The 27448-nt window shown below is 42.4% G+C and overlaps 1 protein-coding gene across 1 annotated transcript in view; it reads left to right on the top strand.

Moving 5' to 3' along the window:
- The first annotated feature begins 1176 nt into the window (after positions 1-1176).
- Positions 1177-27448, top strand: part of FAM149A (family with sequence similarity 149 member A) — a 97284-nt gene continuing 71012 nt past the window's right edge. Inside the window, exon 1 of the mRNA XM_066573428.1 lies at positions 1177-2103. Within this exon, the coding sequence (XP_066429525.1) occupies positions 1487-2103 (617 nt within the window). The 5' untranslated portion in view covers positions 1177-1486. The remainder of the gene's footprint in view (positions 2104-27448) is intronic.

Genomic DNA, 27448 nt, shown 5'->3' with positions numbered 1-27448 from the left:
CCATATTAATGCACTTTGTAATGTACATCGTGCATTAATTATGAGCCATACAGAAGTTATTCACTTACCTGTTCCGTTGCTAGCGTCCTCGTCTCCATGGAGCCGTCTAATTTCAGCATCTAATCGCCCGATTAGACGCGCTTGCGCAGTCCGGTCTTCTCCCTTCTGAATGGGGCCACTCGTGCCGGAGAGCTGCTCCTCGTAGCTCCGCCCCATCACGTGTGCCGATTCCAGCCAATCAGGAGGCTGGAATCGGCAATGGAACGCACAGAGCCCACGGTGCACCATGGGAGAAGACCTGCGGTCCACCGTGGGTGAAGATCCCGGCGGCCATCTTCGCAAGGTAAGTAAGAAGTCACCGAAGCGCGGGGATTAGGGTAAGTACTATCCGTTTTTTGTTTTTTTTAAACCCCTGCATCGGGTTTGTCTCGCGCCAAACGGGGGGGCTATTGAAAAAAAAAAACCCCGTTTCGGCGCGGGACAACCCCTTTAATCATAATAAAACTAAAAAATGGGGGAAAAAGTCAGTGAAAAATGGTATCAAAAATAGCCCTGTATGTCATGGGAATAGAAAATGGAGCAAAAATAGTTTTGGTAGCTGAAGAAAAAAAATAGGGCAGTAAAACAACCACATGGTTAAAATCCTTAAAGAGTACCTGGTCCTAAGGTACAAAACATCCTGATCCCTAAGGGGTTAATATAGAACTGAACTACACTCATAAAAAGAAGGCCATTTTTGTAGGTGCTGCTATACTGAAAGGACACAATAATATCCAGAGCTGTCTCTTTAAAATAATGTTTTCTTTTCCAGGAAATTAAGTTCTGCTTCATGTTACAGTCAGGGTAAAGTACTAAAAGCGAAGGGCTGAGAGCAACCCAGAAATGTGTATTCATATTAACCGATATAAGGCAAAAGATATGTCATGCCCTAGTGAATTATCATTTGTATGTTATGGCAGATCTGTACATGGCACGTCCCTTTATCAGCAGGGTGGCTGGTTTTAGACTGCACAGAGTACAATACTGTGACTAATGTGTTTTCTGTCTCTCAGGGTGAAGGCTTTACCATTCAAGCCTCATAGCTGGAAAGGCCCAATTACAAGTCGCTCCTCTTTTTGTTTATCGTAGCAACCACCCGCCCCTTTACTCTTGTGTCAGCTGCTCCAAGCCATTGAATCAAGACATAAACAGGCAGCGTTCTCCTTTCTTCCAGGATCACAGATATGCAATTTTCTTTCCCTGAAAAGCCACTTTACTTCGTTCCAGTATGTTTTTCATTTTCAGACAAGGGACCTAAAAACAGAAGAATTCTAATAAAATAAGAGGAGTACGGATGAGCCAAAGCAGAACGTTACATTTTAGAATGCATTGTATTTTCAGCAGATATCTGGGATGCACAGTATTTTATTGACTCTTCGGTTTTTACTGCGAAACAGCATTTTAATTGCATACATCGATCTTCTTGTTAATACTTGTCTGTAAAGAAATGAAGGTTGCTGTCTTGGACCTGGGAACAGTATTTGCTAAATTCTTTAAATCATCTGTATCCCCTTTAGGCCCTGGGCCAACCAGTAACCCCTTTTCTCAAGGCTCTAATGCAGTGAACTCTTCAGGGACAGCAGTTCCTTCCCTGGCTGGTAAAACACCCTTCCTTCTGCTTTCTGCACCGCCATCTCCTCTGCATATCCTTAGTACACCAACTGCATCAACATCTTCCCTGTCTCGTATTCCCTCTGGAAAAGCTTTGACTTCTAGTCCTCACTTAAGTGGCATTTCTGCACCCAGCAGCCCTGCTCACTCGGTGAAGCCGTCAAGCTCAGTATCCAGCAGTGTGGCACAACTTAAACAAGTCGGAGAGGAATCATGGACAAATCCACATTTTACAGCATCATCTTCTCCACCACCGTCAACAATTCTGGTACGTCCGGCACCAACCAGTATCAACATGATAACACCAGCAATGCAATCTAACCACTCTAGTCGTTCACCAAGGCTTCTTCAAGAGACATCTGTATCTGGTTGGAATACTAAATCTATGCTTTTTACGCTGCCTGATATTGGGGAGGAGAGCACAGATTATGAAGAAAATCTCAACGCCCATGGGTGAGTTTTAAACTAGAGCTCCAACATCCACACTTAAAGGAAGGTGATCCCAAATAGATGGTATATGGCACAAGCACTGTTCTGGTCTATTGGCATAACTGCCCAGTGGAAGGTAGGGTCCAGCACTCAGTCATAAAATAGAAACTTTATTTGCATCCACATTAAAAAAACAGAACATTGTAGCTTTAAGTAGGTGAATCTAAAGGGGAAAAAAAAGTGTTTTTATTTACAGACAAGTGCAGGACCCTACCGTGCTATGGGTAAGCGTTATCCGAAGAAGAGAGCCACATATGTTTTATAATGTAATGCACACAGCCTTTATAAGATAATACTGCAGTATGAGCAATACCAGTCATTTCCATGTTAACATAATATACAATGGTTTTAATTAACAGTGGAGCTCTAAGTTAGTGAGTATTCATGCATGCACATAGCTTCAGGTGGTTACACTCTGTTCTATGTGCACATTGTATCTTTCAGCAGCACCTCCTGTTTCAATGCAGTCCTAGTAGTTCCGTACAATAGCAGTCAAATGTGATGATAGGTGATATAACAATTAAATGACATAGCTCTTTGTGTAGTTTAACAATCCGTTTGGTTGTCTATTATACTTTCATTTATGCAACACAACTTTAATTATAGTAGGCTGTAAAGAAAAGTTTGGCACAATTTGTGGCAACACTCCACAACTTTTGCATATTAGAGATGGCTAAAGTGTTTACAAGTAACAGAATCTGACAACAATCCAAGTGAAAATGTAGTGATGATCATTATGTGTAAATGGGACAATTGATGTAATTCCTTGCATCAGAAAATGAACTAATCTGATGGAAAAGTATTGTGTAAACCAGAATATAAGTGTTTAATACAGCTACAGTAGGAATAGGTTTCCTGGTAAAACTCTGTGTACATGGCGAGCTGAACATGACTTAAAATGAGTGATGACTGTCAAATTAGGGCAAAAATCTTTAATCAACTTTTCAGGTTATTTTTCAGAATAAGCTGCTATGTGTCTACATGAATAGTAACAGTATTGGTGACCATTATATTATTTGTATTTGGAATTTTTCACCAGTTTTCAATCTGTGCGCTCTATCTCTAATTGTCTGTCTTCTCTGAGTCCGTGCGTGTAGACTACATGCTATGATAACTCCATACACTGCACACATAAGAGAGCAGGATATCTTCTTTTGTAGCTCTCTTTGTCGCACACCTTCAAATTATCAATGTCATGAAGATTACCCAATGGTACTGAGCAGTGTAAATGTGATTTCATTAGCTGTAAGAGAGTAAACACTTATTGTTAGCTGCAGCAGCGTTTGTGTTAGTCTTTCTGCTTCTGTTTCCCTTCAGCAGCTCTTTCCTCTTCCCTCTCTTCTCCATTGATATCTACGGGCAGCATGAGACAGCAGCAAGCAAAGACCAACCTTTTCCTGTTATCCATCTCTTTTTACATGACAGCAGGAAGTGAATAGCAAGTTAGGACTCGTTCACATCAGTGGTGCATGCTATTGCAACTTTTTGTTGTTCTGCTCCATTTTAGGCCCACATCATCTAGAGTAATAGCTCTTTCCCTATACACAAGTAGAGAGAGAGAGTTGTCACTCCAGGTGGTCCGGTCAGCAGGATTCAGCTCTCATTGTAGAAGTTAACGCTTTTAGTCACCCATTACTGAATATTATAGAACAAGCACAGAGTGTAACTTACGTTAGGCTGCCTGCATGCGAACGGGTCGGATTCTGCAAACAGATTTCCACCAGCCCTGCAATTCATTGTGGAAATGAAGTGCAAGCGTTTGCGGATGATCATGGATGCAATGGTTTTTCCACGTGAATTTACACGGATGAACAGCATATTGTCCATGCGGAAAAAAGATCCAAGCAGGTGATTACATCAGAAAGTTGCCCAAACCCCAGGAAAACCCCTTCTATATAAAAGGTTAATGTCCAGACGACATTCTCTTGTACTCTTGTGGTGCTGAGAGCTTAGAACTGCCTTCAGGATGGCATGCTGCTCTCTTGGCTAGGGAGAGCAATGACCCTGCCCATATCCAATACCCATCTACTGCAATGGTCAACGGTGTGTGCAGCTCTGAAAAACTCACTCCTGCACTGCCTTTTACTCACAATACTGCTTCTTTTTATTCATTTGTTATGTGGTCTCCTAGCAACCTGCGAATTATCCACCTACAAATCGGCGCCCATCCACAATGTAATTGTGGATGCACTGCTATCTGAACGCTCCCATAGAGATCAATGGAGCCCATCCATGCATAATCCACGCTAAAATAAAGTGTGCTGCGATTTTTCTCCGTTCGAAAAAAATCGCAATTTACATCCGCACATCAGTTTGAATCTGCTGAAGTTAATGCCTTACAATTGGCGAATATTACCGATCGTCTGCACGGGTCTGCGCAATTCAAATCCGTTCTTGTGCAGGCGGGCTAAATCCATCACATATGAAAGTTGTTATATTTATCAACAAATTGCACCATTTATCTCCCAAATACTGGTGCAAATAGGCAGGGCTAAGCTGTTGCACGAAGTCATATGGAAGGAAAAAAGGTCTGCAAGTATGTCAGACTAGATTTGTTTTATAGGGCTGTCACTTAGCTTCTCTCTACATGTACATTTCAAAAGCCCCATTTAAACACAACGGTTATCACTCAAAATTCGCTCAAAAGCCGTCTTTTGAGCAATAATCGTTGTGTGTAACTGCACTGACATCGTGCAGTTTTTGTTAAGCCGTCACTCATCGTTGTCTTTCAGCGTGCTGAAAGAAGACGACGAGTCTTATCAGGGATTCACAGCGCTCCGTGCAGAAAACATCTGGATGCAGAAGACAAGCGGGTACATCCAGCTTGTCTTCTGCATCCTCCGCTCGGAGCGCTCGACTGCATAACAGCCGGGCGCTCCATGCAGAAAACAGCTGGATGCAGAAGACCAGTGGGGACACCCCGCTTGTCCCTCTGAATCCTCCGCTCCAAGCGCTCGGCTGTATAACAGCCGGGCGCTCGAAGCGAGGAACAACTGGATGCAGAACACAAGCGGGGACACCCTGCTTGTCTTCTGCATCCTCCACTGGCAACGCAAGGTGATCGCTCATCTTGAGCAATGATTTTGCGCTGTGAATGACTAAAAACAATTATTGTTTAAAAGTCGTTTGAGCATCATCTTTTGAGCAATAATCGTTGTGTCTAAATGGGCTTTAAGCAGTTTCAGTCAATCAAAATTTAGCCTTGAATGAATATATAAACATTTTAATATATTGTAATGTACATTAAATGAGGAAAATGGTTGCAGACTTTTCACTTGCACTTAGAGTAGTACCCCTGCTCTCTGTTAGCTCCCAGCATGCACCGCCGGGGTTTTGTTCTGCCGGACTGAAAAGAATGTTGCCTGAGCCTCTTATTTATAGCCTGAATGCAGGGAGACGGGATATTGAAGCTGGCAGACTGCACAATGGGACTGTACTGCGCTTCCTGTCTTAGAAGTGCACACAAGTTATTGCTTAGCATTGTTGTTATTATACTTGTATATGTTCAACTATACAGGCTGGATCACGAAAAAGTAGCCCGCCTCCGATCCTGACATCACACTCTTGTACGCTGTGTGGCAAAGTCGTGTGGGCCTGTGTGCAGTGTTCTAGCTTTATTTTGCTCCGCTACTTCGTTCTTTTGTGCATGTTGCGTCAGAAAGGCAGTGTTCTTCCTGCAACAGCGAATAGTTATTGTGGAATGTTAAGTGGATCAATTAAGGAAGGAGGCCTTCACCAAGGAGTACCTAGATACAAAACCAGTTGCCCCTAGCCTTTTTGCTGCCCCACCTTACCCCCCAAAAAGCAAAGAAAAAAAAGAATATATATACAGACACACTCATTGTCAAAAAAAATCAAGCACCTAGAGGAAGTTGTCAAAATTGAATTAAACTTTCTATGTGTCATTGTAACATTGACATAAGTAAGTGATTACAAGAATTCCGTTTTTTTGCATTAAACTAAACATGTAAAGGGAGACTCTAGTATCCTGTTGTACCGCCACTAGCTTGGATACAAGATCTGATACGGGTGGGCATGGAGGCTCTAGTACCCTGTTGTACCGCCACTAGCTTTGATACAAGATGTGATATGGGCAGGCATGGAGGCTCTAGTACCCTGTTATACCACCTCTAGCTTGGCTACAAGATGTGATACGGGCAGGCATGGAGACTCTACTACCCGGTTGTACCACCTCTAGCTTAGATACAAGATGTGATACGGGCAGGCATGGAGGCTCTAGTACCCTGTTATACCGCCTCTAGCTTGGATACAAGATGAGATATGGGTGGGCATGGAGGCTCTAGTACCGTGTTATACCGCCTCTAGCTTGGATACAAGATGAGATACGGGTGGGCATGGAGGCTCTAGTACCCTGTTGTACCGTCTCTAGCTTGAATACAAGATGTGATACGGGTGGGCATGGAGGTGCTAGTACCCTGTTATACCACATCTAGCTTGGATACAAGATGTGATATGGGCGGGCATGGATACTCTAGTAACCTGTTGTACCACCTCTAGCTTGGATACAAGATGTGATATGGGCGAGCATGGAGGCGCTAGTCCCCTGTTATACCGCCTCTAGTTTGGCTGCAAGATGTGATATGGGCAGGCATGAAAGCATACTGGTTCCTTATGGTATCCTGTGAGATATCACTCCACATTTGAGCTTCTAGATCATGCTAACTTGTAGGCTGTCGAAATTTGCATACCAGATTGTCCCATACATGTTCTATTGGTGACAAATCGGCAACGGATTGTGACAATGCTGTGGAGGCTTCCTATGACACTCTTGTGTGAGGCCGAGCATTATCCTGCTGGAAAATGCTGCCATGAGAGACAACACAAGTGGCTGCAGGACATCCTGAACATATCGCTGGGCTGTCATTGTCCCTCCTACCACTGTCATTGTACCTCGCACCACCAAATGTACTTCGGTAAAAACCTGGAAATGGACACAGAGACCTGAATAATGATGCTACCTGTCTCTGGATGGCAGACAACAAAACTCTGGGAGCTGCTTGTGCCTGTTGGATGATCAGACAATCCTCTCTACTGGTGGTCTGTTGAGGGTGTCCTGAGTCCCGTCGCCTTGTGTGCGTGCCCTTCTCCATCCACTGGCCGCAACACCCCCTGACCGTTTGGACAGAGCAGCCCAGGTGGCAGGAAATTCTTCAATATGACCATCCAACCTCTCTTATTCCAATATTGCGCCCCCTCTCAAACTCTGTTAACTGGGCAAAATCTCTTTGATTGCATCATAGAGGCATCTAGTGATCAACAAGCTCTACACAAGCAGACAAAGAGGTCAATACACACAGGTAGCCTCTGAGACTGTTTTGCATATCTGGCGGGCCTCTCGACTTTCTGCAAGTTTCAGATAGCGAGGCCCGTTGAAAGGGCGGGCATTCATTTATAGGGAAGCAAGTTTCCAATAGGTGGCACTGCAGAGACATTATATCATTTTCCATGTGCATACATTAATACATAGATTAGCATATAGAAATTGTATTTTTCTTACAACTACAACTGTTGGCATTTGAGGGAAAAGAAAAGAAAGTAATTAATAGTAAATATGGTGTAGAAACTGTCCACCATATTTGCTCCTTTTTCTTTTTTAACATATAAAGTTTGATACACTATGCACTAAATTGTCACTTTATTAGGGACACATTGGACTTCCTTTGGCCTTCAGAACCTCAGCAATCCATCATGGCACCCATCCACAAGTATCACCAAGGGTGTGCCAAGAAAACATTTCCCACACCCTTACTCCACCTTCAACAGCCTGATCTGTTGACATGTGCCTGTTGAATGATCAGACAATCCTCTCTACTGGTGGTCTGTGGAGGGTGTCCTGAGTCCCGTCGCCTTGTGTGCGTGCCCTCCTGCATCCACTGGCCCCAACACCCCCTGACCGTTTGGATGGAGCAGCCTAGGTGGCAGGCAATTCTTCAATATGACCATCCAACCTCTCTTATTCCAATATCGCGCCCCCTCTCAAACTCTGTTAACTGGGCAAAATCTCTTTGATTGCATCATAGAGGCATCTAGTGATCAACAAGCTCTACAGAAGCAGATAAAGAGGTCACTACACACAAGTAGCCTCTGAAACTGTTTTTAAATGCCAAGTGTGGAACCATTTTTAGGGCCTCAAGTGGCACGCTACAACTCTAACATTTGCATATCTGTGATACTCCAATAAAACAAATACAATGCTACAAATACGTATTATTGTAATCATTAATATTAGAACAGTTCACTACATAGATACAGCACCACAAGCAAGATCAAAAAAAGCAATAAACAGTAAATTGAGGTCAGCCAATGCTATTTAAGTTTGAATTTTCTAATATGACTTGAACAATAGTAAAGTCTGATGAGAGTTTTTAATTCACTAATAAGAATGCTACTCATCACTTTACTCTTTTTACGCAGGCACCGCTAGTTTACATGGGTGGGGGAGTCATCCCAAAATAATTTAAATGGGTATTAAGCCAAACAAGGTGCCTGTGTTCATGGGTATGCACAGAGTTTTGTGCATACCCATGCGTAAGCATGTGCGCATTTGCCACCTCCGTAGACCTATATTGGCCTCTTTGTTGTGCACAACATAGAGCAGAACCGTGTGCACAAAAAAATAAATGGGAATGAACCCATTGAAATTAATGGGTTCTATTCTCAACCTTTTGCATGCAGGATTTTTCCATACGCAAAAACGTGCTAAAATACGCTCATGTGAAGGAGCCTTAAAAGAGATTCATTCCATCGTGTGTTTACAATGTTTCATGATATGATTAGGAAATGATATCTACTTAGAATGCTTCTGCTTTTTATGCCACAGGGAAGCCTATGGATTTGCACTCCTTTGCTATTATGGCTTATTGACAACTGCAAACTCTGCAGTTGCTAATGCACCTATGACGCCTGCCAATGCTCAAATGACACAATGAGTTTAATCTTTTAATCTTATGTACTCTATGAATGTGAATAAATGTCAAGAGTCTAGGATTCTAAGGAACTGTTAAGGTGGCCATACACATTAAATGTGTATTGGCAAAACCTGCTGATTTAGGTCGAGTTCAGCATCTAATGTGTACGGTGGGCCTCTCGGCTTTCTGCAAGTTTCAGATAACGAGGCCTGTTGAAAGGGCGGGCATTCATTTATAGGGAAGCAAGCTTCCAATAGGTGGCACTGCAGAGGCATTATATCATTTCCCATTTGCATACATTAATACATATATTAGCATATAGAAATTGAATTTATCTTACAACTACAACTGTTGGCATTTGAGGGAAAAGAAAAGAAAGTAATTAATAGTAAATATGGTGTAGAAACTGTCCACCATATTTGCTCCTTTTTCAACATATAATGTTTGATACACTGTGCACTAAATTGTCACTTTATTAGGGACACATTGGATTTCCTTTGGCCTTCAGAACCTCAGCAATGCATCATGGCACCCATCCACAAGTATCACCAAGGGTGTGCCAAGAAAACATTTCCCACACCCTTACTCCACCTTCAACAGCCTGATCTGTTGACACCTCAATAGAAGGGTTCATCGATTCATGCTGCTTGTGCCAAATTCTGACCCTCTCATTAGCAGGATGCAACCGGAATCTGGATTCATCTGGCCAGGCGGTATTTTTCAACTGAGTGTGATCACGTTTTTGCACTTTTTTGCTCATTGAAATCTTCCTTTTCTGTTTCTCTTAGGGCTGATTGCACCAACCATGCTGTTGATCCTAGATTAGTTAAACTGTGATCAGCGGTTGAACCTGGTTTAAGGAAAAAAGTGGTGCACCAACACTAGTTGATCTAGGATTAGCAAAACCAGGTTCACCTGAGAAGCTTCTACTTGGACAAAATGTATCAAGTATGTTGATTGGTCACGATAGTCAGATGCTCTTCCCAGTATTCTTAATGATAGTAGGAACAAGACTGCTACCAGCAGCAAATGTGCATGCAAGTTTACCACCCAGGAAATCAGCCTAGTCTACAATCTTGGATTTTGCCAGTTGAACATTAGATCAATGAGTTTGAACAGCCAAAATCAGGGGGTCAAATTGACCCAAGATTTAAACCATAATCATGGACTAAACTGTGTTGGTGCTACATTTTTCTGCTTGATCTTAGATCAGCTCTTGTTGATCTCAGATCAAAACTTTGCTGCAGTGGACCACTAGACAGCATAACACATGAACTGGTCTTCTTATTGGCTCCACCATTTGGTAGTCAGCTACCTGCATGGTGAGAGGAGGATGCATCTATATGCACTCCTCAGTCAGTAAGCCATTTTCTGTGATTGTTTTTAATATATAATTTCCCCTTCTGTGATGCAGTCTTCTGATGCTATAGCCTATCTGTGCTAAGGAACAATATGTTATGCATGTGGATATGTTAGTTGGAGCACCAGCATTGTTTTCTATCGCAATTTATTTTACTGTGCACCACCTGTTTATCAGGACAATTCTTGACACCGTCCTCTGGCCCCTTTCATCGATAAGTTGTTTATGTATAGGATTCCCTTTCGCTGGATGTTTTCCTCAATCACAGCATTTTCGATAAACTCTTGACACAACTTCATGAGAACCTCCCAAAAGTTAGCCATTTTTAAAGTTAGACAGATGTGATGCTACTTCTGGAAAAACAGCAGATGATTTTTTTCTAGTCCTGGACAAACCACTTTATATTTCCACTTGCTAAAGCAGAACATAAAGGGACATGGTACAGATAAATCTGGCAGATGCGAATGAACACAGTAGCTTTTGTCACAGAAATGGGGTCACTTGAGCAATATTACTTGCCATTCGTCCAGGGTTGCCAACAGCTTTTTTTTTGGTTGCTTGATTTTTCTATACAACCTAGCCAAAAGTTCAGAAACATCTACAATCTTAATACAAAAATTTGAAAAACAAAAATGAATAGTAACATATGCTAGTAATCCGAATACCAACATGAACAAATTAGGTAGGTCATCAATATCAGATCAGTGGGGACCTCATGCCTGGCACCCCCACCAATCAGCTGTTTGACAGAGCCACTATGATTTGGAATTAGCACATTTCCATACACCATGCAGCAGCTAATGAATGCGGCTAAGCTTGCAGTACCATTCCAGACCCTGCACAATGTATGGATCTGTGTCAGTTGCAAACAGCTGACTGGCTGGGATGTCAGGTCAGCATTGATGTGATATTGATGAGCTCTCCTGAGAAAAGGTTATCAGTATTATAGACCCATAAAACTCTTTAGCGCATCTTGAGCTGTCTGACGGCTATGAGCTGATGTAGATTTCCACTGCAATTTACATCCCTCCAATTTTTTTAGAAAAGCGGCTAGAGCAGTAGAAAAGGGCTACACTGTCATATATTTTTACGTATGTGTTGCGGTTGGTGGTGCGCAACGCAGATTCCAGGATGTAATGCAGAACACAGAGTTACAAAAGTAGAAACTTTTTTTTACAATTTATAGGCTGCAAAGTAGAATGGTTATGCAATTTCGGAAAACAATAGAGAAATCACGTGAACATTGTTATTTTTCCATAAACCTGACTAACACTTACTAGCAATGAAAATCACTATTATACGAGTATGCGTTCCATGGAATAACAATTATTAGTTACAATATCAGCAATGCACATTAGTGATAGAATAGGAAATACTCCAACAACAACTGATAGACTAGTAATTGCGGATTACTGCACACAGTTCATTTATAACCAAAGAACTCTCTGCAACTAGCGATATTGTTGTAAATTCTTAAGGCAGTAACTCAAAGGTTCTAGGCTTATTTCTGGTAGAATCTCAGTCCTTAATTTGCATACTCGAGCCGTGAAGTTACTGGTGTCTCACAGATCAGTTATACAATTAGCAGCCCTGCTTAAGGCCCATTTACACGCAATGATCGCTCAAAATTTGCTCAAACGATGTCTTCTGAGTGATAATCGTTGCGTGTGAATGCTGTCATCATTAGCTTTTCAGCCAACTGATTTTTAGGTGAGCATAAAATCCATTGTTCGCCATAGAGGTGATAGCAGGGACCACACGCTGTGTTCTCCATGGCAGCGCTGTTACATTGTATTCAGCTTGCAGCCCCATGGCAGAAAAAAGGAGCTGTATGCAGAGAACAGACCACCTGCTGTTCTCTGCATACAGCTTCTGAAGACTCATTTACAATTACAAGCAATTGAAGGTAATAAGCTGCTAATGGCATTAGTGCCCATTAGCAGCTTATCAAAACGATCGCTAAAACTGTCAGTCTCCCTATCTTTTGAACAAATTTTGAGCGATCATCTTTGAATGTAAATGGGCCTTTAGTCCCTAATAACAGTCCCTTTTCATGTGTATGCATTCTGATTTCCTTGACTCATCTGCATACAGAGTGCTCTGTTTTCAGCTCAAAGCCACTGCAGACTGTAAGGGGGGAGAGCAACCAGCACTTCCCCTTACACAAATATGACTTTGACAAAAATATGCAACTTTTTTCTGCTACAATAGTGGTACATGCTTCTTTATAAATGACCTCCTTTGTTTTTACCGCTACACACAAAGGACAACTCATGAGAAACAGACCATGGTTTTTGCCTCCATTCTGCTCCAAACAATGTTTTCTGCTAAAAACTTGGGGCATATTATTGTGTCAGAGCCTGGGCTCACTGAAGGATCTTTTGGTATTCTGGTTGGCCCTTAATGCATTAATTTATATTACAGATACTGGCTGAAAACCCTCTACATTTGCAGCTTGTCTTCAAAAAGTACACTTTTGGTCTCTCGGTAGCATCTCAAAAAGTTGCAATATACGCTTTCCGGTTCTCCACTGCCGAATTAAGTGGAGAACCTACTGAAAGAACAATTGCTGAAAGAACTCTGTGTCAGATACATGGTCAGCATCTTTAGATGTGTAACCCCAGCGAGTACTAAGGAAGAGGTTCCCATAACTCGAAACATGTATACAAGCTGGTTTTAATGATAAACGGAGAGCTTTTTGCCAAAATACCTAATCTCAAGAATTACCACATCTGAAGGTTGCACCACATGTACCCCTCCATAAGATAGTTTTTCTTTTTCCTCTGTTGTTCTATGCATTTACCCAAAAAAACTGTCCGCAACAAGAGGATTTGTCGTATAAAACGTCATATGTGGGTGTAACGTCATTTAGGGTGGGCTGCACCTTCCATTAACAAGAAGAGTCTTCCACCTCACCTCAGCAACTTAGCTCCCTACTTTTACTCTCATGACGTTTATTTTCCACCAGTTGCTCGACCATTTTCTTTCTATTATTTTAACCTCACTGTAGTAGGGACACTTAGATGACCAGCTCAGCTGTGAAGTGTCAGTGTAGAGTTAATGTTTCAAGCTGTACACACCATTATATTATTTTACTCATGTGATGTATAAAAAAAAGCTAAGGTATTATAGAGGTGATACCTTTATTGGCCAACCAGGAAAATTATATTTGCAAACTCTCAAGGCTACTTATGCCACTTCACCAGGAGTCACCTGTGACCCAGCCTGAATGATGTGACTGTATATACCTGCACCTAATGTATGGATGAACCTTTGATCTCACCTTCAAATAAAAAAAGATTTCAACGAGGGAAATGAAGAATATACTGAAGATTAAGGTCTCTGTGCTGAATATTTAATTATTTTTCTCCTTGGAAATGGAAACAACTAAGCTAATTAGAAAGAAGTTAAAGTTGCGGTGTAGCCTTTCCTCCAGCAACATTGTATCTTGTTCCTTCTTCAGTGTCTTTTACTTTTCTGGCAATACAATACAGGCATTTGCAGCATGAATAAAAGATTGGTCTGCCATGGGGCATACAAAAAGAAAATTAGTGCACACTAATGATCTGGCAAAACTAACCGGAGAACCAAGAGTTACGGAACGGATATTTTTATAAGGCTTAGAACTTTTACAAAAATGTGAAGTATAATATCATGCAGTCTGTCCCCTGATTAGCCAGAGATAAAAGCAACCCGTAATAGCGGCTGTCTGTAGCAAGTTTAAAAAAAACCCATAAATAACAGCAAAAGTAGTATTGTGTGTTCATATAGAAATTAATTTGTTGTTTGGTATATGACATGCTTGGTTTAATCCCGAAAAGGCGAAAGGGAAGTTGTGTGATATGTGTTCCTTGGATCTTTTTGTGGGGTTTCTAATGGCATATTTATAAGATTAATACAAATTTTTGAGATTTTATTTATGCTATATTTTTCGGAAGAGGAATTGTATATTTCTTTAATGGTGCTTACCATATGTGATAAATACTAATATACTCTGTATTTTATTCATTTGGATTTTTTTGTACTTTATGATACCAATATAAAAAATTTAAAAAGATGAGTTTTTTTTAACTTGTAATATTTTTTCATATATAGTTTTTGTATTTTTCCCCCTTTTTTTAGTACCCTATTTGGACTTGAAACTTGTATTGTTACATTGTAATAAATTGTTTCTCAGTTGTTTTCCTAATTCACCCTGCCACAGGCAGTGTGTAATGAGTATTCTACAATGTCAGGCCTGGAAGCCTTCACTAGGTTTCCAGCTGTCATAATGACTGTTTGGCAGCCTGTGATCAGGTGACAGTGGGGGCCCTGTCCCTCTGTCCAACCAGCTGGGTGCCACAGTCAGCATTGATTATGGCATGTAAGAGGTAAATCCGCCAGATCTCCCATCCTGACCACAGCTGGTACCCACTATGTATGGAGTGGGTTCAACTTCTGAGCTTGTTGGATGAAGGATGCCGCCAAGGGGTTAAATAACTCTAGTGAAAGACGTTATTCTGAAATTGACCCTAGTGGGTATGAGAGATAGGAAGATTAGATTGTGAGCCCCATTCCATCTGGTAGTCTGTGATTGCTCTCTGCTGGCTTAGCTTCTGCAATATGTGCAATCTGGAATTTCCACCATGTAGGCACATCATAGATAAGACGGTTGGGTGGCAACTTTAACTGTCACTGCACCCCCAGCAGACAAGAGGCGGCTGGGTGTGAAAGCCGAAAGTATGAGCACAGTTTCCTGGCCTTTTCCAGCAGTGGATGTAAACCTGGGTAATTTTTTAGGAAGCACTGCACTACCAGGTTCATCACATGGGCCAGGCAAGATACATGTGTGAAATTATTGAGGAGAAGGCTTGTCAGCAGGCTCGCCCCATTGTCACACATGACCTTGCCTTGCTTCAGATTGTGCGGGATTAACCACGTGTCGCCTGGCCTGCAGAACTGTCAACAGCTCTTTGACCCTGTGGCTGCACTCCCCTAGACATAAGAGTTCTACAACAGGATTTTGGTGTTTACCATATGCACCGCAGTATTGAGGTTATCTGTGCCTATGTGGAAGGTGTTAAAAGGTGGTATGAAGAGGTGGAGGAAGAAAAGGAGGAGAAGGGGTGTGAAGAGGGGATATGCAATAATGAATGTCCCACAACTTTTGGGGGTATTTTGAAACGTGGACCACCACTCATGGCTTCATACCCCATCTGAAGGACATTGACTCAGTGTGCTGGACCACGTGTGTTTGATCAGGTGCACCCTGCCACCGCCAGCATTCTTCAATGCCAAGGGCACATTATCACTCACACGGCAGTGCAGGGCAAGGATAACTTTTGGACAAAGAAATGGTGGCATGGAGCATCATGTTGCAGAAGGCATCTGTGTCCACTAGCCTGAAGTGCAGCATTTCCATTAAGAGATGTGCAATGCTTGTGTTCAAGCTCTGAGCTCATGGATGGTTTGACTGATATTTCTTTTATATTTCCATAGCTTGGGGATGGAGGGCTGGCTGCTAATCTGGGACATACTGGAATATGGGGTAGATATCCATGTCAGTAAAGGTACTGATGATGGTGACAGGTCAACTTCTGCTCTCCATTTCCCACTCTTGGCTCTGAAGCCCAATCATCAATTGCGGAGGACAGGCATGAAGTAGGTTTGTTACTGCCCCTATAAAAAATCTGCTCCCTGTGCTCAGAGGCTACTCCATGAACAGGGAGGGAGATGGTGGAAGAGGCAGTGAAAGAGGGAACAGGATGAGGCTGACTCTTAACCCTTTGGCCCAGGTGGGCTCTCCAAGGCAGCAGGTGGTGGGAGTTCATGTAACTGCTCATACATGTGTTGAAGTTGTTCACGTTTTTGTTGCATTTTAAATGCTTATAGCAGATCTTATAGGTGACCATTTGTCTGTCATTACATACGGTTTCAAAAAATGCTCAGCCTGCACAAGTCCTGTGAGCAGACCTAGCTGTGGGCCTGATGTTCCTTTGACTAGTAGTGCCTGAGGGTGGTGACACTGTCCTTTTGTTTTTCTGCAACACCATACTTGCTGCCTTGGCAGGGTGCTGCCCCGCAACGTTCACCTCTTTCTTCCCCCTCATGGGTGAGCTTCTATTGTGACTCTTCCTGCCTCTACATGTTAGATAAAGTACTTCATCCTCTTCCACCTCCTATTGCTCTTCATTGTTCCCCTCCTGAATGGACTGTATGTCACAGTGAGCACTGGGAGCTGGCACCTCTGTTTCCACATCCCCCTAAGTATACTTTGACCGCAATCACTGACTCACCCTCATCTTCCTCTTTGCATTGCATTCAATATGCCTTGTCCTTGAATACCCTATCTGCTGTGCAGTCAAGCGGTGATCAGTTTTCTTCAGTCTCAGGGCTCAGTCAGACAAGCGGATTTAGGACCCCTGCACACAGGCGGAAATTCCGCAGTAGGATTTCCCACAGAATTTCCGCTTGTGCCCGCCTGCAGAGGATTGCATTAGAAAACACAATCCTATGCACACAGCCGCGATTTGTCAGCGAAAAAATACACACAAAACAAATTGCGCCATGTTCTAATGTCTTTCCCGGCGCTCGGCTCCGCTCTGCGCATGCGCCGGCTCGGCGGCAGCCGACACATCAGAGAGCCGGAGCCACGGGAGCAGGTAAGAGCCGCACTGGTCACTGCAGGGACGTGGCTTGGATCCTGCTGTGAGAATTCTCACAGGGGATCAGACCCGGCTGTCTGGAAAAAAAAACGCACCGTATGTGCGGGCGAAAGTCCGCACCTACCAAAGATAGAACTTATGGGTGGCAATGGACGTGGTCATGCGGATTTTCTCCTGCACACGAGGTGCTTTTTTTCTGAGCTGAAAAACGCGCAAATTTCCGTTCGTATGGCTGAGCCCTCACGCTGATCTCAGAAGGAATGTAGTAGCTGGAAGTTGAGTACCAGCACTTCTGGACACCAGGAGTTGTCTGCTGCCAGCCTTCTACTAGGACAAAAATCGGCTACGGGCATCTTGTTAGTACATGGCAAAATGCCTTTGCTTCTATTTCTACAATTTTGTCTTAAAATGCCCCAGATTGAAGTTTTATTTTAAATCTTCCAAGTGGTAAGACCCTTGGGGCTCAATCAATGAGTGTCTTTTTTCTGTGTATTAGGCGCATATTTTTTATGTGCGTAATATGCCATGCTAAAACACCATTGATTTGCATTGGGGTATTCAAACATGCATTTTTTATGCGCATATTTAAAAAAAACATTGCAGCATGTCCTATTTTGGTGCGTATTCCGTGTGTATTATGTCCCTTCTAGTCTAAGGGTGCATAAAATATGCAGTGGAATACCCATGCTACATTCATATTTGCTGTGTATTTTATGCAGATGCTAGAAGACCTAATGGGGACAGTTCTAACATTTTTTGGGCCTGCTTGTGTTCTTTTGGGTGCGTGAAATACACAGTACATACACATGCAATGCACGAGAAAAAAAGCAGTCAAAATGCTGTGTATTTTGAGCAACAAGTATGCATACGCTCACATTAGTGAGTCCTTGCATTGAGAGCACAGGTAACGAAAAGTGTGTCCAATCAATGAAAATTAGAATTTTCAAGTCAGCAGCTTAGTGATTTATAGTAATTAAAATACTAATAAAGCCGGCCTTAGGTTTCATGTCCACTTGTGCGCACAGATTCCACTGCTGAAGCTCACAGCGGAATCCAGCCATGCCTGCGGCCATAGACAGAAAAAAGACAGTTTCTTACCTCTCGGGATCCAGCGCGGGTCTCCTCCATGCTGGCCGTGTCCTTTTTCTTCAGCACGGGGGGTGCATCCGGGGCGCCGGCCTAAGCACCCAGCGCATGCGAAGTGCTTTCTTTTTTATTTTTAAATCTCCTGCATTCCCGCGGATCCACACCACATCCACAGTGACAGCTGCGGGTGTGCTGCGGATCGCACGGCTTCCATTGACTTCAATGGAAGCTGTTCCTGCGGGATCCACAGGAAAATGGAGCATGCTGCGATTTCTTCCCTTGTGTGCGGGCCGCACGCCAGAAAAAAAAATCACATCTGCATGCTTTTACCTGCCTTGCGGACACTAATGCATTCCTATGGGCGCATTGTGGGCCAGAATTCCTATAGCAGTGGTCAAAAGTCCAAAAAAATCAAGTTTCATAAATGGCGCTTATAACTGTCTGTTAATAAAGAATGCATTAGATGCACTAAGAATAAAAGAAAACCTGCAGAGGTAAGTCAGTGGAGCAACATACAAATGGACCTCCACGTTGGTTTGCCCTCAGTATTTAGTGTATTTGAAATAGCTGTCGTCTTTTGCATTACAACTAGTAACATAGAAAGTTAGGCTGAAAAAGACATACGTCCATCCAGTTCAGCCTATTACCCCCCCCAATGTTGAACTATTATTCCTAGTTCCACTGAATAATTTTTCTGATCATGAATATATATATATATATATATATATTTTTTTTTTTTTTTTTTTTGAGGGATTAGCATTAGGATAGGTAGCAGCCTGGGCATCTACAGCCAGAGACAGTGACGCACGGAATAAAGTTCGTAGTCCAGGCTTCGTCTGGGTTTATTTCAGCACAAAATAAAGCAAAACAGGCCTTAACTCCAGGCCAACATAAATTAACACCTGCTCGTCTGAGCACTCACTATACATAGACCGGCCCTGACTACTCGCTTGAAAAAACACAGCTTGTTGCGCACAGCCAGTCTCGTCCTCAGACCTGCAGAGGTCTCAGCACACTCTCTTCAAGACCTGCAGGCCCAGGCTTTATAAGGCCTGGTACCAGCCTCACCTGGTACGTGGGAGTGGTCATCCCACCCTTCGCTTTGACCACTCCAGGAAAAGCCGGCCCGGACTATGCAGCTTGGAGCCACTCACAAACTACAACGTGCCAGTAACTTAGTGTTACTGACACACAAATGCTGGCTTCCTCCACCGAGCCCCGGCTGCTCGGTGGCATGTATCTGCCCAGGTGCTCCCTAAAGCCTCATATGAGAGCATCCTAGGCAAAATATATCTGCCCTCTAGCAATTTGCCAGTCACTGCCTCACTATATATATATATTTCTACTAGTGTGCCATATATGTCTGATACTGTTGGTCAGTTTCTCACTCTGGGGAAAACAGAAGTCTTATGTATCTACTTTTTCTTAACTCTAGCACCCCTAAGGATGCTTCTATCATTATGGGTTTCCTTTCTTGACATTATGATTACAGAAGAATATATAATAGCCTACAAGGACACGACAAAGCAGTGAAATATACTACTAATCTATGCTGGCCTGTTTTAATAATCCCCAAATTTACTACGTTCACCCTACTGTGTCTGAGATAATTACACTTAAATATAAAATTGTTATAACTATACAGATTTACAGAAGAAGTTAGTTATTGTTAATGTGCAAAGTTGATCTTATAATATATAGTGTCAAAAAACTGTATGGGAGTAAATGAAAAAGTATAGCATAGCAAGTTGGGCTGTTTCCATTATGCTAACCACCCCTGCATTTAATTTCGGCCTAGGTGTGGTGGCCAAAAGCCTCCACACCAGCCTGAGCGGGGTTTGGAATCTCCACTTTTGATGCAGGTGTGCATCCTAAAGGTGGGACCAGCATCTATCAGACATTTATGGAGTATCCTGTGGATATGCAATAAATGTCTCAGATGGGAATACACCTTGATCTTTTGGACTTCTGGACCACAGAGAAATGGGAAGGCTATATAGATGTGGTTTTGCCTGCGGATCACTTTATTCTATTGACATTTTCAAAGAAGAGCAGTTTTGAATAGGATACTAGTATGTGAGTCGTACAGTATCTTCATCACAACTATTGGGAAGCCTCAATGCACATTAATGGGGTTTTCCTGGCAAAAACTATTGATGACCTATCCTTAGAATAAGTCATTAATAGTTAATCACTTGGCTGCCATTGCAGTGGGCTGGACATTAGTCGTAAGTAAGAGGACCGGAAGTTGCTTAGCTGGCTTCACTACCATTGAAATCAATGGGAGCTGAAGTGGCTGTAACACTTGCATACCCATCTCCAGTTTGGGAGGTAGAAGTGCCAGAAGTGTAATAGCTGCTTCAGCTGCCATTATAGATAGGCTACTTCCGGTCCTGTCTTCTATGACAAATGTCCAGCCCACTGCACTGATAGCCAGGCCTGGTGATCAGGCAATCACTGGGAATCCCGTACAGCAGGTCCTGGTGATTAGCTACTGATGACCTATCCTGAGAATAGGTCATCAATAGCTTTTGCCTGGAAAACCCCTTTAAATCGTAACCCTCTGAAACAGCAGGTTTGGCCAATGTTAATCTAATGCATATGACTAGCTTGATTCTTATAGCAGATTCCAACGAATTATATTGTAATGATGCATTTATAAGTCATATAATTGGAAATCGTGTTAGTATGCACACATGTCATATAAGTTCTCAAACTTCCACTCACATTCCAGGGAACAGTGTCCTCTTTGTTCCACTGTGGTCTAATATTTGGATAGTGGTTATTGCAATCTCTTCACCAATACAATAAACAGCAACAGTCTTGTTGTGTAAAGCTTTGCTAAACAGTATTATCTCGTTCCCTTGGATAGCATACAACCCTATATAGTCATGTAGCTCAAGTAGAATAGAAAGTCTTAAACTTCAACATGGGTGTTGAGTTGCCTGTTGATAACAGTGCAATATTAAGTAACATATAGCTTCTTTGTTGCTATCTAAACATGCAACACAGCAATGATAAGAAATAACATCCCATTAAAAGATTACCTATGCTTATATGGGCTGGGTTCCTGACTGGGGAGTGGTGAGGTTATACATTACAATGACATGTTCTTTCAATAGATATGCTTAGCAATTATCATGTTGTGACATCAACCAGGCTGATATCAGAAGCTGGTATTAAAGCAAAGCCATCACATTGAAAATGCAATCTGCAAGCAGCATGTTCTAGATCAGTGGTTCTCAACTATTTCAGCCAAGCCCCCTTTAGGTCTTGGGATGGTGGCCAGCGCCCCCCAAGCCTTACTAGTTTAAACACAGTTAAAGTTTACCTAGTTTACAAAGTTAAAAGTTCAAATTAAAAATTTGTAGCATCAGTGATGCATTATTTTTGTGAAAAATCATTCATCCCTTCGCTGCTGCCAGCGATAAAATTGTGCGATAAACTTGCATGATTTTATCGCAAGAAGGTTAAGCCCTAGCCCTAAAATAAGCACTAGTTGCATTCCCTGGAAAAAAAAGGTTTACTGACCTAGCAGGCTCGGTCTGGGTCCTCCCGCTGCTCTCCAGAGCTCCGACGGTTGTCCTGCAGTCCTCATTCGCCCACAGAAGATCACTTCCTGGTCATGGTATTCATAAATCCCGCCTCCAGGAAGTGATGCTCTGATTGGTTCATCCAGCACTACTCAGCCAATCAATTCAGCGCTCGATGAACCAATGTGAGGGCTGTGATTGGTTCATCTAGCTCTGCATTGATTGGCTGAGCAGAGTTTGAAGAACCAATCACGTTGTGGTGGCAGGATTTATGAGTTGGCCAATCAATGCCGCGGCTCAGCGAATTCATAAATCCCCCCTCCATGATGCTCTGGCTGTTGATTGGTTCATCTAGTGCTACTCAGCCAATCAATGCAGTACTGGCAGGATCTTCTGTAGGTGAACGAGGACTGCAGGATGCACGGTGGAGCTCCAGACAGCAGCAAGAGGACCTGGACCGAGCCTACTAAGTAAGTATGCCTTTTTTTTTGCAGGGAACGCAGCTAGGGCTTATTATAGGGGTATGAAATGTATCACATTGCACGAAAATCGCTAGTTTGTGCACTGCGATAAACAAGGAGGCTCCATTGGCAAACACGGACTACAGAAAATCGCTCAAATATAGAGCATGCCACAATTTTTTTTCTTGCAGCATCACATCATTGAAAACATCATAAATATGAAGAAGTCCATTGAAAAGCATGGGTTTCACAAACTTGCAGAGAGACAGCGTGCATGCGGAATCTCTGCAATGGCGGGGCACTCCTTGCTAGGCTGTGAACTAGTTATGTAGTGTACATTGCCCGGCAGGAAGAAGACTGTAGAGAATTGATGCTATGTCACAGAAAGGAGAAGAATCAGACGACAAAACCACTTTAAGGCTACTGAGTATGAGCCAAATATACAGAATTTAAATGAGTCATACATTAGAGATCTAAAATAAAAAGGTTGACATTTTTGGAATGCTTTTTCCAATTTTAATGTGACAACATGGCTGCTTTCTTCCAAAAAACAGCACCACTCCTGTGCACATGTTGTGTGTGTTATGACCTCTCAGATGCATTCACTTTAATGGAGCTAAACTGCAATACCAAACAAAAACCCATGCACGGCAATGGCGCTATTTTTGGAAGAAAGCAACCATGTTTTTCTAATCCTGGGTCTAAGCACCCTTTTAGATAAGACGACCTGTCAAGTTTAGATGCCCACCAGGTTGTCCCAGGAACGATCATCGCTAGTGAATGGAGATGGAGTGGATCGGAGATTGCGCAGGCCCGGCCGCCTCCATTCACAGTAAACAGGCAGTCATTTATAGACAAACAACTGCCTATTTACATGAGCTCATCAGTTTTCTGCATGCATAAGCTGATGGATGAACGAGAAGTGAATGAATTATCGCTCGTCATTCAGTTGGAGCATGCATTTACACTGCAGATAATCATTCAGATTCCTGCTCGATGTGTGAACCTGAACAATTTATTGGCCCTAAAGCATAATTTAGACATGACGATTATCGCTCCAAAAATCTTTTAAACGATTTTCGCGCGATAATCCTTGTGTTCTTTAACAGCGCAAGGTGATCACTATATGATTGTTCTCAGCAAGAGAAACGACGTAATCTTGTAGATATGATACCTTTTAATGGCTAACAAAAATACATGATGTAATAATAGCGAGCTTTCGTACCAACGCAGGGTACTTCTTCCGGCTTAAATGGATTGGATCTGAAGAGGCATGCATATTTATACACACTTATAACATACATACTTATGATAAGTATGTATGTTATAAGTGTGTATAAATATGCATGCCTCTTCAGATCCAATCCATTTAAGCCGGAAGAAGTACCATAAGTATGTATGTTATAAGTGTGTATAAATATGCATGCCTCTTCAGATCCAATCCATTTAAGCCGGAAGAAGTACCCTGCGTTGGTACGAAAGCTCGCTATTATTACATCATGTATTTTTGTTAGCCATTAAAAGGTATCATATCTACAAGATTACGTCGTTTCTCTTGCTGAGAACAATCATATTTTGCTCTACTGGCTAACACGGTACCAGATCTTTGTTTTCATTAAGGTGATCACTCAAACGTTGAACGATCACCTTGCACTCCAAGCGGAGGATGCAGAAGACAAACGGGGTGTCCCCACTCGTCTTCTGCATCCTTCCCCGCTCGCAACGCCCGGCTGTTATACAGTTGAGAGCTCCGAGCGGGGTATAGAGAACAGAGCTGGACCGCTCTGTTCTTCATACCCAGCCCAGTATACATAGAAGAACCCAGCCCATCATCAGGGAGCAGGATACAGCTGAAACAATAGTATCAGCTGTATCCTGCTGTTAATTCCTGATAACTGATCGCTAATCTTTCAGCATTCTAAAAGATCAGCGACGGCTTAACGAAAACTGCACGATGTCAGTGCAGTTAGGCACAACGATTATTGCTCAAAAGACGGCTTAGAGTGATTTTTGAGCGAAAATCGTTGTGTTTAACAGGGCCTTTAGTTGGGCGAAAGATTGTTCATATGAAAGAGCTGTCATCTATGATTGATCTTTCTGTGAAAGAACATTCCCAAAAAGATCTTCCCCCTGCCTGGTGTCGTTGAGTTAATATCAGGCTAGTTTGAATGACTGGACTAAAATGTGTATGGCTGCTTCTGTAAAACGATTGTTCACAAGACAATTGTTCGTTTAGTAATTGTTCAACCACCTATCTACTTCTATCTAATGTTTACGGTCTCCTTAAGTAGTCATCTGGGTGGCCCTAATCAGTGATTGAAAGCTACATCTGAATGCACAAGGAAGGCTGTCGATCACTGATAGTACCTTCCACTGGACTCTTGAATGAGCAGAGATATAAATGAATAAAATACAAGTTATACTGGAACTTTTCTATTAAACGTATAACTCGGCTCCTGCTACTCCATACCATGCTGCCTGCAGACTGGACTGCATATTCAATGTGATAGGTTCACTTTAAGTAAAAGGACAGGATTTCTACCAAATTACTGAGATTAACAAGCCAGTTTAACCCGTTTATAGGCAGTTCAATTACTGTTTGTGCAATCAATAGCAAATCACTTTTGCTGAACAATGTAAAGAAGCGGAGTGTCACATAGAATAATATTGTCTGACAACTGATAAATATAAGTTGTGATGAGGAAAAATTATTACCTTTTGTTGTTGTGTCAAGTTTGTACAATTAGATTAGCATCTATGCATCCGGCTTTCTAAGTTACTGCCGCAGGTGCCATAGATGTCATCTCCAAGGAACTTTTATGTTTCTCAAGACATGGAAACAATAGTTAAACTAAAAGCAATTTAAAAAGTAACCAGCACTGCCGATGTCAATTCTGATAATGCCTGTATTCTAGAATTTGTTAAAAATTTTTGAGAATGGTCCTGTAAATCTGAAGAAGAGCTTTATCCCTGAAATGCGTAATTTTTTGGATGAATTCTACAATACAGACATTCTTCTATCATAATTGGCAGCATTAGTGCCTGGTTACGTTTTCTTTTTATCAACTTTTGTTGAGAGAGAAGGAGGTTGTTTCAGTGAGACAAAATTGATGTCTGTATTACTATGGGCAGACGTTTGTAACGCTCCAGTCCTCAGGTCCCTTTTCACACGTTGGGCATGAACGTTCATCCAAATGGTTATTTTACCAGATCGTTGGGCTGTGCAAAAATAAATACTCATAATCAGCTGACAAACGAGCAAATGCTTGTCTGTTGGCTGATCATATCTTTTATGGGAACATATAATGCTTGCTTGTTGGCAACACATTTCCCAAATCTAATCTGTATGGGGACAAAAAATTGTACCCATACCAGCAATCCTCTTCCGCATTTCAACTGTAGGAAGAAGCACTGATCAACATGCTAATGTCAATTTGGGAACTGTTGAAAAAGCTAATTCTTGACCAGGATACAAAGGCTCTTGGATTTCATTCATATGGTTTTATGAATGGTCTGGGTTAGATCATCTCCTTTTTTTTGGCCAAAGACTGGATCCCATTAGAGGAAAGTAGCAAAGCTTTTTCTTCACGTTATTGTAAGAAGCAGCGTGATGGTACTATGGCATGATGGTACTATGGCATGATGGTACTATGGCGCAGCCGTGGCAGGACGGAGATGGAAGCAGCACTCACATTTTTAAACAATAAACTTTACGTAAAGAATGTTACTAAATGCTTTCTCTCCATAGGAGAGTACAAAATATTTAAATGTTACATGAACATCACAGAGTATAACCAACATAAGAATACAGTCTTACTCTGCACTGATCCGGGCCGCAACAATTCGCCTGCTCACTTTCTTCAGATGGCCGTTGGCCATAATTTACTCTATTACCTCTGTTACATGTAACCTAAACCTTCTATCACCCTGTAGGGACTGCATCTCTTCAATGAAATGTACAATCTTGTAGATATCAACTAATACCATGCACCAAATATCTATCCCTGGCTACTTCATGTTTCTCAGCAATGAAGGTGGATTTGCTGCACCCTTACATCATACATGTTAGACACCAATATACACATACACAAACAATACCTCCTCATTGTAGGCCTGTGCATAACTGGCTGTGCACAACGAACTAAGGCCGAGCCTCAGTTATGTCTCGATGCTGCAACAATGTCTGTAGCCCTCTGGTGGCCCAATCTGACACCCTTATAATGCTGCTGTGAACTCTCTAACAGGCCCAACCTGTCCTTGGCCCTGGTCATCAGGACTTTTTTGTCAGACTTTGGCCCCAGGTCATCAGGCTCTCTTTTCTGCTACTTCCCAGACTACTTTCTGCAGCACCGGGATCTGACTGTACCTGCAGCTTGTGTCGCTCTCAGTGCACTGTGGCCTCTGGGCCACTCTCCAGTTGGGTGACAAGGCCACCGCCATGTCAGCCATGCTGCTTAGTCTCTCACTCCTGCTGCCACTTGGTAGTACAGTGCTGCTCTGGTAGCACTTCCAGCTCACATACTCCTCTGCACTCTCTCTTCCCAGACTCAGCTGCTCTATATAGTAGCTTCTGCTGCTGCTACAGACACCGCACTAAAACTATGGGCCAAGATGGCCACCGTCATGTGGACTGAGGGCCGGGCTTAGCCCTCATATTCAGCCCCAACACAGAGGGGTAATCCTCCACCCCTGACATCATTGAGGAGGCACAACCCCTCCCAGCAGTTCCACACTGGGTTTCACTAACATTGCACCAACTATGTCTCTGTCAACTTGGCTAGCAGAGGGCAGTCTCTACGTAGAGCTGGCAAGTGCAAACAATAAAATAGACAGATTTATAAATACTTTTATACGCCGTAATACAAAATGGCGTACAGCCAGTAGTTTATATTATGTTCATATTCCACTCTGTCCTCAACACCTTCCATACAGTAGCCATTAAATAATGTTCTTCCGCTAAAGGTCCTGTTACCTTTCTTCTACCATTTCTTACAGTCTGTGTCGATTTCTTTAATCACTTCAGTGCAACACACAGAAAATAAAACTACATCAATACTACAAACTGGAACTGATTCTACAGAGGGAACAGTTCAGTCCATGTGAAGCAGGAACCAAGTACCTTAACTTCTGTAGTAAGAATTATGATCTACCTATGTGATACTTCTACGGCTCTGAAAGCATTCTGTATATGTGCAAATCCTAACAAGTATTATCTAATGTGTATGGCCATCTTAAGAAGAGGATTGAAGGATTTAGAGATACTAGTGAAACTAATTAATATCAGACAGTTTTCCCC

This window comes from Eleutherodactylus coqui, chromosome 7 (assembly GCF_035609145.1).
Source record: "Eleutherodactylus coqui strain aEleCoq1 chromosome 7, aEleCoq1.hap1, whole genome shotgun sequence".
In the NCBI taxonomy this organism is placed as follows: Eukaryota; Metazoa; Chordata; class Amphibia; order Anura; family Eleutherodactylidae; genus Eleutherodactylus; species Eleutherodactylus coqui.
Note: the sequence above shows the minus strand (reverse complement) of the source record. Positions and strands in the feature narration are given on the sequence as shown.